This window comes from Carlito syrichta, unplaced genomic scaffold (genome assembly GCF_000164805.1).
Source record: "Carlito syrichta isolate Samal-C Ts95f unplaced genomic scaffold, Tarsius_syrichta-2.0.1 Scaffold314373, whole genome shotgun sequence".
Classification (NCBI taxonomy): domain Eukaryota; kingdom Metazoa; phylum Chordata; class Mammalia; order Primates; family Tarsiidae; genus Carlito; species Carlito syrichta.
In genome coordinates this window covers 84048-97693 of record NW_007258469.1, presented here as the reverse complement: position 1 = coordinate 97693, position 13646 = coordinate 84048, and the positions used below count along the sequence as shown (strand labels likewise).

The following is a 13646-nucleotide window of genomic DNA, read 5'->3' as shown; positions in this document are numbered from 1 at the left end:
AGTCCTCTTTTGATGGACAGCATGGTTGCTTCCAGGTTCTTGCTATTGTGAACAATGCTGCAATAAACATACGTGTGCAGGTATCTTTTTTAAAGAGTTATTTGAGTTCTTCAGGGTATATTCCCAGTAGGCGGATTGCGGGGTCATATGGGAGGTCAATATTTAGAGCTTTTAGGAATTACCATACTGTTTTCCACAGATGTTGTACTAGTTTGCACTCCCACCAACAATGTAGAAGTGTTCCCTTTTTGCCACACCCTCTCCAGCAACTGTTATTTTTTGAGTTGTTGATAATTGCCATTCTGACTGAAGTTAGGTGGTATCTCAGTGTGGTTTTGATTTGCATCTCCCTGATGATTAGTGAGGTTGCACATTTTTTCATGTGTCTGTTGGCGGCTCGGATGTCTTCCTTTGAGAAGTGTCTGTTCATATCTTTTGCCCATTTTATACTGGGATTGTTTGTTTTTTTCTTTTCAGCACTTTTGAGTTCCCTATAGATCCAAGATGTTAAGTCTTTGTCAGACCTGGAGTTGGCAAATACTTTTTCCCAGTCTGTAGGCTGTCTCCCTGCTCTCTTGATGGTTTCTTTGGCTTTGCAGAAGCTTGTCAGTTTAATGAGGTCCCACTTGTCTATCTTCTGTCTTATGGCCTGTGGGTTTCGGGCTTTGTTCAGGAACTGGATGCCAGTTCCAATTTCTATGAGGGTATGTCCTTCATTTTCTAAGGTTCTTATGGTTTGAGGTTTTACATTTAGGTCTCTGATCCATTTAGAGTTAATTTTTGTGTACGGGGATAGATAGGGGTCCTGTTTCAATCTTCTGCACGTGGTCAGCCAGTTTTCCCAGCACCATTTACCGAATAGGTTCTCTTCTCCCCAGTGGCAGGTGGTGGAGGCTTTGTCAAAGATGAGTTGGTTGAGAAATTGAGGTTTTGCTTCTGGAATCTCAATTCTATTCCATTGATCTATATGCCTGTTCCTGTACCAATACCAAGCTGTTTTGATTATTATAGCTTTATAGTAAAGTTTGAAGTCTGGTAATGTGATACCACCTGCTTTGTTTTTTGTTGCTGAGGATTGTTCTGGCTATTCTTGGACGTTTGTATTTCCATATGAATTCCTGTGTTGTTTTTCCTAGGTCTGAGAAGAATGTTGCTGATAATTTGATGGGTATTGCATTAAATCTGTAGATTGCCTTAGGTAAGATGGACATCTTCACAATGTTGATTCTTCCAATTCATGAGCATGGGATATTTTTCCACTTGTTTGTGTCATCTTTGATTTATTTGAGCAGTGTTTTGTAGTTTTCATTGTAAAGGTCTTTCACATTTCTGGTTAAGAAGATGCCAAGGTATTTGATTTTTTTAGTGGCTATTGTGAATGGAACTGTGCTTTTTATTTGGGTTTCCATTTATTATTGGTGTAAAGAAATGTGATTATCATTGAAAATAGTATCTTATTTTTAAGATACTTGTTAAATTTCCACAGAATCAGTTTCTACATCATAGCTATTCAAACCAAATCAAGATAAAGAAACAGCTTTACAAAGGTTAAAAAAAGTAATAAGTGGTAGTTATTAATATCAATTTTCTCAAAACCCACCAAAGTGTCAGGTATAGTGCAGACTGAGTTATGCATGGAATCATTAATCAATAGATTATGTAACATACACTTACCTGTTTTTTTTCCCAAATACATAAATTATGCCACCAGTCACCATATACAAAACAAAGCTATTTCTCTGATTCATACTTGTATTTGTTGAAACTTTCAACATACTAAGCATCAGTATGTAATACATGTTTACAGTGGACAGAACTGGAGTAAGATAAATTTTACTGTTATTAAACAAAGATACATTAGTGTTACTTTGTAAAAAAAGAAGAAAATAATAGTCTCATAACTTCCCAAGTCCTTGAATACAGGAAACAGAATAAAACAAAACAAGAGACAGAGACCGTTGACTTAACAAATTTATTAAGAGAGAACAAGATTGGTGTTACCTTGGTCAAACAATCTAGGAAAACAGGGAACAAACTTATACAGTACTTTGGCTTAAAAATTATTCATAATAACAATATTAAACCTGATGTTTAAGGAACCAAATGAGATATACGTTTAAACCATGAAAACACAAGTTTGCATAGATGAATTAATGTCGATGTACAACTGACATTTAAGGGAGGCTGGAGCACCAAAGAGTGCCTTAACAATGTTGACCACCTCAACCTCCCAAGATGCATAAAAGTCACCAGCACCATGCTTCTTGTTTTCTTTAATAAGGTCATGAGCAGGAATAATTTGTGCTGTATGAAGGTGAAGTGAAAAACTGTTTCCATCAGCCTAGTCTAGATGGGTGTATACCCACCAGTACCCACTACTGGTCACCTTTAAGGCATCCATAAAGTAACCTTCACAGTTTCACTTAATCTCTAAATAGGCATGTGGTTTGAGGTGGCCTCTCTGTTTTCTGTCCTTATGCTAGCAACTATATTCTAGGTTCCATGAAAAAACTATTTCAAAGCTGTCTTTCCCTTTGGTGCTTGACTATAACTTGAGCATTTGGAATAAAATCGCATTTGTGTTTTAAATATATTCACACACCGAATGTCAAAGGGGTACTTAACAAAGAATCTGAAAGTGCCAAGGCACTGTGCAGTTTCTCTTTCAAGAGATCACTTTTCCAAATTACAAGAAAAATGACAGCATCACCGCAAATTACCTGAGCAATTTGATTTATATGTGAAAACTCCTGTACTTTTTAATTCAGCACCTTTTCAAAATATACATTGTGCTGGAATGGATTCTTCTTAGGAGAAATCACACTTCAGAGAATTCTCATTTGGGGATTTCATTTTTATATGCTATATTCCCATCTGATGATACTTCTCATCATTTACAATACTTCATAAAATGAACATTGAGTTGCTTGTATGAGGCAGGTAAGAACACAGCTATTTCTGAGAAAGGGGATTTGGCTTTCAGTTTACAGCAAGAGCTGAAGTTATAGCCTATGGGGACTTTAGAGGCGAATTCAAATTCTGAGTACAAAAATTCTGACATCAAAAGCTCTCTCACCAAATTTAACAGCTAGAAATTATTTTAGCAATTATAGCTCAAAATTCAGTGCAACAAAACGTATCCTAAGTATACGATGTGTCATAGTATGTTCTCTCAACTCTCTTCACTGTTCTCAATCCCTACTCTTTTTTATAAAGAAAACATCATTCAAACCCTGTCTTTCAATTATTCTGTTATTTATATATGAACCTCAGATATGAATAATGAGGCACTAAGTTACACAATACTCTGCCCTTATTTGAAATGCTGAAACCAGCAGAGTGCTGGCTCCCTGTTATGAAAAGTTACTCAAAAAGAGAAAAAACATTTTCTAGTTTGCTGAGAAAATACAAATGCATATTAAGTCTATTAGGAACATGTTACTAAGCAGTGTGCACATATATATTAGGGAAAGAGAATGGTTTTTAGGGCCACATATTTCCATAAATCAACATGATTACTTACATGATTGTATTAGTTTGTGGCATCAAATAGAAACGTTTAAAACCACCGTGCTGTCTTCCTTATCACAGCAAAGTTTTCCTGGTTAATTTTCTCTTAAAAGTAATAAAATAGAAACACTCTTCACATTAGCACATCTCCCACTTCAAGTAAATGTCTATTTTGTTTGGTTTTTCTCCCTTTTTTGTTAATGGTAAGCATTTTGATACATAAGGGTGTTGGTGAAATTCTTACAAATAATCTGAATGTCTTCACTGCACAATTAAAACTTTGGAACTATGTTTTACATTGTTATCATAGAAAAGGAGGACAGTCAACTCTCGGTTATTCAGAAAGTGATCACTTGTTGTGAAGGATCTGGCCAGGAAATCCTCACTTTCCTTCTACCAGTCTTTTCATTCATGACATTGTTTATCGCGAGGTTGACGGACAACTTGAAATAAAATGATCAGTGTTACAGGTCAGTCACAGGCCAGTAGGAGAGGAGGTCCAAAGCTCCTGATGACAAGGATGCTTGGAAATCATCTGTGAATGTTACATCTAGATGGAGAGTTGACTGTTGTTCACATATAGGAAGTAAAGTATACTGACCTTGGTCAGAGTCAAACTAATTTAAGGCAATACTGCTCCTCACAGACATTGCTGGCATAAAGTGCTGGTCTCATCAGAAAAGTGACTCTGTAGTAGCGAGATTTTCCCAGTTTACCCTTTCTTTTTTGACTTCTCTAAGATTAAATTTCACCATTTCTAATGACAGCTGTTAATGCCAGGAGCAACAACAGCCTCTGACTCTTCCTCAATAGTCTTACATATACTATAAACAAGATTCTTCCACTAAGTATTTGGATAGCATCGTGCCCCATACAGCATTAACAGGACAGTCTCTAGTTAGCTTCTACCTGCCCATATTAACTACTATGGGCTAAGAAAAAAGTACTAACAGTAAGATAAGCAGATATGGCTTTAAGACCCACAGGCACCACCAGAAATGAGGAGAAAATGGGACCACTTTAAACAGCCACTTATCTGACTATGAACAGTAAGTAACAAACAAAGTACTTTAAAAACTTTTTGTGTTGCTGAAAGATGAGGTTTTAATTTTTTTTGTAAGTGATTGTTTCTAAAAATCCCATGTTATCAGAATATGGCATACTATATACAGTGAAATCTACCTGAAGCATGTGAGTCCTTTCAATGCTAACACTCTCTACACAAATACTGTTTTCCCAAAAGGGAAAATGCCTCTGTTCTTAGTCCCTCACAAAGTGGTTTAAACAAGGGTCTCATTCCTTTATTAGGCTGAAGATCTTATAGCCAATCATCACAGTTTTCTTTAAAAAAATCACCACTGAATAATAATCTTAGTATTCCCCAAAGTGATATAAAGGCAACACATTAAAAAAAAAATCAAGGCCTTAATATGTTAACCACTAATGTGGCAAACTGAATGCACCATGTATATAGTAAATATTTCAAATTTGGCACAACATAAAATTCAGAGAAAGCTTGACAGTATTAAAATTAGTTATCAGTTAAAAGCTAATTATTTTTATACTGAAAAGTTCTGACTTTGAGGGAAAGAGATGGACAATAACGGTCAACAATGAATCATTTAGTTTGGTTTTAGGCCACAGTGAAGGGGGAAATGGGTCTGGTTCAAAATTTTCTAGGTTGAGTTCAGTAAACACAAGGCCCAACAAAACACATTTTAGAATATGGTGAACTAAATCCAAGTGGCCACTGCTATTCTAAAAGGTTTTCCTCGTAGGAGTATATATCCATATCTTTCTTTTTTACATTCGGATGTTTCTTTATTTTCAAAAGTTTTTTTGTGTGTGTGTAGCTTATTGGTATGCTGCTGGTTGTTGTAAAGTCACTTGAGAAATGGTAATTCAATAGTATACAAAATCATTTTCTAAAAATGTCAATGTTCTTTTTAAAAGCATGTGAAGCAACTATCCAGTCCCACAATAAAATATTTAAGTGTAACAGTGGTTTGAACATTGAGTCAAACTTTTTTCAAGTCAAAACATTTAACCTGACCCTTATCTAACCTCACTTCCAAGTAATGGCTTCTAAAAAGTTAAGTGGGGGAGAGAGGGTATACATGTCAAGCAGCCTTAGCATTAAGACCCCATAACAAATTGTGCTTATTTAATAATACTGGTGTCAATGGGGCCTGGCCTCCAAGGAACAAAAATATAGAAACAGAAAGGTTTCCCAAGGCCTGAAGTATTAATTTACATCACACAATTAAAGCATAATACATTGTGGGCCTAAAAACTAAAATGCATGTGTTCCAGTGCCAGGAACAAAAACAAAATAAATGCTTCCACATTTACATAAAAGTGACAAAATAAAGAGCAGAGAACACAGTGAAGAGTGTCCGGCAGTTCATTAAAATACAGTTGTTAGTTGCTTCTACAGCCTCTAGACAATTATTACATTAGTTGAATGAGAAAGAAAAAGAGGATTTAACTGGTTGAATTTGATTTCCACCTCCTTATTCGTAGGGTAGTAATTACTCTGGTACTTTTAAAAAAGTGTCTGCTTTACAAAAAAAATAAAGATAAAATATTTTAAAATTCTAATCTTTTAAAAACCTAAAAAAAGTAATCAACTTTCAATAAAGATGCTGAATTTGATCACAAGGGAAATACCACCTTTGGTCACTCACTAAGACAGCTGAAATGCTAAGATTCTGGTTAAGTGTCCTGACATTTTTTTGAATGAAGTATTTCCAGTTAACACTTTATAATATAAATATGAATGAATAAAGTACACAAGAGACAAGAAAAATGTAGACTTTTGAAAGTAAAACTGATCATTGTATGAGATAGAAAAATAAACATTTATAAAATAAAAATATGGCAAAGGATGTTGCCCATTTGCCTAATTATCAAATAAAAATAAACTGTGTTTTTTCTTTAAAGTTACCATAAAAAAACCTTTTAAGAAGATGAAGTAAAATCACAGGGCAGATAAAGAAAAATATAGCATTATTATAAGTCAATAAGGCCTAAGCTTTGGATACTGAAACCACGATCTGAAATTTGACTTAAGGCCAGGACCCCCACTTTGTCTCCCCTTCCCTAGTTAATGAAGACTTTCCTTTATTTATTTCATTATAGCTATATAAAATCTTACTATTTTTCGTTTCCTCCATTTCTCCAAAATGACTACATCTCTCAGGAATGTATACTATCTTTCTAGATTACTATTTGGCCAAGTTCTTTCTCAAAATTAGAGATCCAAATCCACTTTGAGAAACTGTTCTAAATAGCTTCCTGAATATTGCCCAACATTAAAGACTGTCTGAAAGATAAGGCAAATGGAAGGCAATTCCCAGTGGCGGGAAAAATTACAACTTTTTCTCTAGTCACCTGTATGTTTCTTTCCTAAACAAACACAATACTGAAATGCCAAAAAATTCAGATTCACACAATTAAAAACAATAGCAAGTCAAGCTGAAGAGACAGATTATACATAGCTTGTCATTTATATGAACTAAGTAATATGGGAAAATAAATATTTTCACAAGGTTAGCAGCTACACAACGACTATAAACTTCTTGATGAGGGAACTTAGAGGTCTTGGTCAAAGAAATACAATCCTTACTAACAAATGTTTAAAACCAAATACTTGGATAAAGAACGATTTATCGAATTTATCTTCATGTTGATCTAATAATAGACAGATAAACAAAATATTGAGAGCTTGCCAGCAAATATTACTATGACCCTAAGAGAAAAACTCAATCTACAACCAAAGAAACTGATGGCCTAACCAATTATGCAATTATCTCAAATTCCATTCATAGCATAAAACAAGAGAAGGGATACAAAGTGTTTCATTAATCTGAGTTAAATTTCAGAGAATTAGACTTTTGCCAGTAAATACTAATAAATGGTCCATTGCCCAGATATTTCAGAAAGCCTTGCTACTGAGGAGGTAAAAGCAGGGTAAAGAATGACATCTAGGTCAATTTTCCTAGGACAGCTTAGAAGGACATGAAAAACTTCTAGTCTAGGTAGTGAGAATAACTATTTCAATTGTTCCAGATCTTTTAAAATACTTTATGGTTGTGTTTTTTTTTTCTTCTCCTGAAGAGTACAAAAAGCAAAGACTGTCCTTCAAAATATATTACACTAATGCACCAAAATAAAGCTACTTCTGACATTCTTTTATTCTGCATTGCATCCAAACATGGTTTTATTTTGCTCATTCATCTCCATAAAATTCAAATTGCTAAAGGCCTAGTTTCGAGCTACCAATAGTCCATACCTAACAAAATGTCATTTTATAGTGCTCTTAGATACTATAATTCCAGGAAGTATATGCAGCATAGAGGTGGCCAATATTCAGAAGCTACATTTTCTTATACTGCCCAAGTGATCATGAATAACCAAAACATCTGAAATGAATTAAAATTATTCATGGTCAGAAAAATACTTGAATGCAAACATAGCCGAAAAAAATGAGTGTGGAATGCATTCTGTATCATCCAGTAATATTTGCTATAGTGAGTCCGTTTTCAAGGCAGATTCCTAGGTTTTTACTGCTTGTAATGAAAACCTGGAGAGGGGAAGAAAAAAGGAAACACAATTAAGAAAAAAATCTTTGAAACTCTGACAGCTTTTCACTCCATCCGGGCAAAATAATTTATCTGTATTTCTATGCATTTCAAGTGGTTCCTACTTTTTCTATTCTTGATTGCAAAATATTTATATACAGAATAAATGTGTTATTTATTTACTTACTTATTACTGGTTTATTATAAGACATACAACTCAGTAACAGTGAAACAGAGATGCACAGGGCACGATACAAGAGCACTTGATTATATTCACCAACACAATGTGTCATTTTAATATTATGCACCAAATGTACATCAAGGACAGTAAGGTACCCTCGCCCTCCAAAAAAAAAAGTGATGCATGTATACTTTGAGAAAGAAAAACATGAGCTACTCCTCCAGTTAAATCACAGATGGTGAAAATTGTGGGGTGGGCGGTTTCAATTAAAGACATTTATGATGCCCAACTAACCTCATATTTTAAGTGATGCCTTTTGTCTTATTCTCAATATTAAATAAATGTCCAATACTGCTTTTTAAAAAATGTAAATGCTGACTCCTCACCTAGAGATTCTAATTTAAAAGGCGAAATATTTATACAATCTGAAGAGAAACCAGAGTTTCACCATTGCACAGGTGACATTCCAATTTAATTAGTAGAGTGTCACTTGTGCAATGGCATTTTTTAATGACAGCAGAAAAGATAATTTAAAGAAATTTGGGGAGACTGCCATAATATTTGAAAATGAATAATAAAAATATCACTGAAGAAATTTTCAAAGACCATAACAAGTAAACTCTGTCAATTAATAAGACCTAATAGATTTGTAAAATCTATTGTAATCTGCAAACTTTTCACATATTTAATTTCAAATGATCCTGACAACTCTTATGACACTTTCTAGAGTACTTTCCATTTTGTAGATAATTAATATAAGAAACTACTTTTTCATTACTTCATTTTAAAACTCTCATAAAATACACGTAAGTGAATGCATACATGTCTTTGGAAGAACAAATATACCCACCTACTCTTTCCATTCCAAAGGTTTGGTCCCATTCAGATATTCATATTCTTTCCTGATTTTTTCCTGCTCAATTTTTCTTTATGTAAAAGATTTGTGTGGGAAGTGTGCATTCATATTTTAAATCTAATTAATAATGTCCCGGGCAGCTGGGAAATAAGAGCCACTAAAGACAAGTAGTCCTGATCTAAACAGAGGTCACAATTACCCTTTAAGCTGATAAAATCCTTATGAAATCCCTTCAGAGGAAAATGCAAATATACAGAAAATCTTGCATGCAATTTAAGGTACTTTGTTTTCTGTTTTTTGTCTTGTTTTTTTTTTAATAAATGAAGAATCCTATAACCTTTGCTGAGAGGAAGAAAATTTATTTTTCCACTTTGTACAGAATTCTATTTTTCTACATAACATGAGGCTTATAAAAAACGATTCTAATCTTGACCATATATACTCTACTCACCTTTATGAGAGGTCTCTGATTTTGAGAAATGACGTGTGGAACTCTGCTGATTTGTGAAATGAGTGTAATCCAAATCTTCAGTATCTGTCATGGTAGGTGGTGGTGGCCTAAAAGGAAGTCAGAATTTAAAGAGATATTCTACGTGATGTTTACTACAATTACACCTCTTACTGGATTGCATGGTTTAAAAAAATCTGTAGAAATGAAAAGCCAAAATGCTTTAGAATTTATATTTTAGTTCCTAGACAGTTGTATGACCTTGAATAAACTATTTTATCTTACTGTTCCTTTGTTTTGATGCATGTAATTTAGTAAGTATTTTCTCAACTAATATGTATGAGGGACTGTGCTACATAAACAAAGATTAATGAAATGTGACCACTGCCATTAATAAGAAATATATTTTGTCATGGTAGGTTTCACCAAGAAAAAAAGAACAGAAAATAAGAGAGTAATAAAGTTAAGGAAGGAAGCAAAGAAAAAAAGGGAGGAAGGGTGAGCAACCGACAAGAAGGGAAAGGACCGACAAACAAAACAGTTCATGAGCAAAGTTCCTTTATCCACTAGGTGGCAAAGTAGATCTTGATATATTTGCAACTTACTATGTAATACATTGCTACTTTTTATGTCAAAGAAAACAAAATGTTAAATTAGGACAATTTTGCTACCCTAAACTTTTTGTTATATTAATTTATTAATACAAATGTTTGTAAACATTTGGCATTGGAGATAAAGAGTATTTGTTCTTTAGAACAAATGTTTGTGAACATTTGGAATTGGAGATACACCTCTCACTCTTTTTGTTGTTGCTCCCCAAAGATGCATTAAAATTTTGCACTAGAGGACAGAATCAAATGAAGTTATGATTTATCAAATATATAACTACATTGTATGGCATTTTGTTCAACTATACATAAAATCTAGACGGCATAAGAATTCTGAGGTTTGTAAAGTTATAATGAGTCTGATATAAAGGGTTCTGTCACATAAAACTAAAATCAAGTGTTTTCAAATTTCTTACCCTCTCCCCAAGCAGTAAGTCTCTCCCTGGGTCAGCATGGGATGTAAGCTTATGTATATATTGGGGAATGTGCTACGGGTTCTATATAGATAATCTCAACTTTCAGGACAAATCTGCATGGTAGTTATCATATATATATATGGTTAGATGACATAAGTCCAATTTCATACAGTGGTTAAGTGGCAGAGTCAGGCCTCAAACTCAACTGTACTTCAAAACCAGTGTTTAACTACTCGGTTATACTATGCTACATAGATGTATTAACAGGAATAGCAGCATCTGTATGCAAGTCATATATATATACATACACACACATACATATATATATGTACACATCTGTATTTCATATTATTTTCAGATGTATACTTTCATATGCTACCTGTATCTTATATTTCCTTTTTTTTTTTTTTTTTTGAGTCAGAGTTTCACTCTGTTGCCCAGGTTAAAGTGCAATTGCACACTCACAGTCACCACAGATTCGACCTGTCAGGCTCAAGAGTTCCTTCCACCTCAGCCTTTCAAGAGCTAGAACTACAGGTGCATGTCACCACACCCGGATAATTTTTTGATTTACTGTGAGACAAGGTCTCACCAAGTTGCCTAGGCCGGTCTCAGGGCTCAGGTAATTCTCTCACCTAAGCCTCCCCCTCCCAAAGTGCTGGGATTAAAGGCGTGAACCACCACGCTTGGCTGTATCTTATACTTTCAAATACCATTTGATAATACATGATATTTTTATTAGGCATGCATATTTTATGTTTATGTGTTTGATATATGCATATAATTGATGTTAGTTTTTTATAAGTAATGAAGTATTTTTGTTTTCTTTAAACCACTGATTTATAAATATCAGATACTAAATGAAGCATTTTTCTTTCATTACCTGACATTTATAACACTTATCTTTAAAAGTAATATAAGAATTGACAGAAAGAGTTGAGACAAATCAGTTTAAGTTCTTTAATCCTGAAGTCATACTGATCCGTCTCAACTGGTGGCTAAACATACAGGTGGCTAAAATAGTGACTCAGTCTAAGCAAACAGGGTTGGTAATCAAGATTGCAGAGTCTATTCATTACTCTTTTATTAGACTCACTATGCAATCAAAAACAGAAAGACAAGAGCTGCATGGGACTCACAAAATGACTCTATGATTATTGCTTCACCATCAGCTCATCAACAAGAAACAGGATGCTAAAGTTATGAAACAGCACAGGACCCAGTAAAGTCTCTAGGATCTCCACGTGAAAATACAGTGTATAAGTCAATCTAGAATGCCTTTGGTTGTCTTGGGATGCTGTTCTGTTCGATTTCTAGTTACACAGAGAACAAATTTTGGCTTCTGCTGTCCAGAGTCCTACCAAATTATTTTGTTTCAAAGTTAAGGGTATTTGTATCCAAAGCTAGAAAAATCTTATATAAACCAATAGTTTCATTCACAGTTTGTGTTATACTAGAATTACCTGTTTCCTGTTGTTCTCATGAAATAATTTACATCTTTAAGTCAGTGACACAGCTAAATATCCTTCAGAATTCACTTCAAAATTAACTCTTTCGAGAAACCTTCCAGGACGCTCAAATCAGGTTGTCTCCTTATGCTCTTCTAACATCCTGTACTTTTCATCCATACCACGACAATCATAATAGTTATTAGGATAATTATTTGTTTAGATTGGAAACTTCATGAGAACATGAAAGTTTATTCTTGTTGATTGCTGCTTATCCCAGTTCTGAGCAATTACTAGGGCACTTGATAAATTAGTGATAAATGAATAGTAAGTGGAGGTAAAGGCATTTCATATTCACTAAAATGCATTAGGAACTAAAAGGGATTTATAAAATCTTTTTTTCCTAAGGAAAAAATGCAAGTAAAATACCAAGTAGTATTACCAGTATAAAATCCTGTTATCAAAACAATTTAGAACTGGGGTTGAGACTTCTTCCAATTGCAAAGAGAATTAATTGTTAACTGGTTCTCTGTCACCTAAAGAGAGTAGAAAATTTTATAATGGACAAAGATATTGAATTTTGACCATGAATGTTACAAGCTTTACATGAGAATTTGTTTCTCCTCTATTACTACGCTAAAGTAATAAACATCTTGACCTAGAAGGTCCATGTTTTTCAGTCCTTAAAAACCACCTCTTTCTGTACGGATACCTAGCTAGACTTTTCTACCTGATTACATGTAAAAGAGGAAACTGAGTCTCTAAGCAAAAAAGCATACATTTTAATGTTAGTTGGACAAGATATCTACATATCCAAAATATACAGGCTTTAATTTTTAACTATGAAAATACAGGCTTCATAAAATTCATACTCATTTTTGTTTTTACATTAGATGTATGTGTGTATGATCTTTCTGTAAACAATATTTAACCACAAATTTTCCTCTGAGGTCAAAATAGATTTCTATTCTTCTGCCATAAACCACTGTTTACTACGAGATTATTATTAACATGGGATCATTTGGTTATTTATTTTTTAAATATGCCAAATATTTCTAAAGTACCTATAACATTCCAGAAAATTTTCATACTTTAATAAACCTTTTTAAACAGCTATCCCCAAGACCGTCCCATCATATCTGCTGTCAAAATTATTAGTATATTAAAGAAACCAAGGACTTTGAAGACCGCACAATAACCCTAAGAACGATTTGAATTCATCTGACTAAAAAAAGAATAATCCAGACATATCTAAGGAGGACAGATTAGCTGCTTCTTAGTTAACTTAGGTACTGTGAGGATGTACTAGCCATATAGTTCTAAAATGTATCTGAAAAAATGTTTGGTATGTATATAACCAAAAGCTATAAGAGGTATACATTTTATATAATTAGAATATACTATTATTGTCCTCAAACCAATACACACTTGATATAATTTTCTGAAGAGTATTTATCTTCTGAAATTGCGTGAGTTTTTTTTTTTAAGAAAAGGATAGCTTTTTGCGGACACTAAATATATTCACTTGATGGAAACAAATCTAATAGCTTAAGTGTCGGCAATGAGTGGCAACAAGAGAGTATATTTTTTCAGTGC

General features: G+C 33.8%; 1 protein-coding gene across 2 annotated transcripts in view; it reads right to left on the bottom strand.

Annotated features, from left to right (window-relative positions):
* Nucleotides 1–6988: 6988 nt before the first annotated feature.
* The window catches only part of CCDC50 (coiled-coil domain containing 50), a 75438-nt gene continuing 68780 nt past the window's right edge, over nt 6989–13646 (bottom strand). For both annotated transcript variants that reach the window (XM_008071561.2, XM_008071562.2), the window contains 2 exons: nt 9582–9688; nt 6989–8095 (listed from right to left, as the gene is read on the bottom strand). In XM_008071561.2, the coding sequence (XP_008069752.1) occupies nt 8076–8095; nt 9582–9688 (127 nt within the window). In that variant the 3' untranslated portion in view covers nt 6989–8075. The remainder of the gene's footprint in view (nt 8096–9581; nt 9689–13646) is intronic.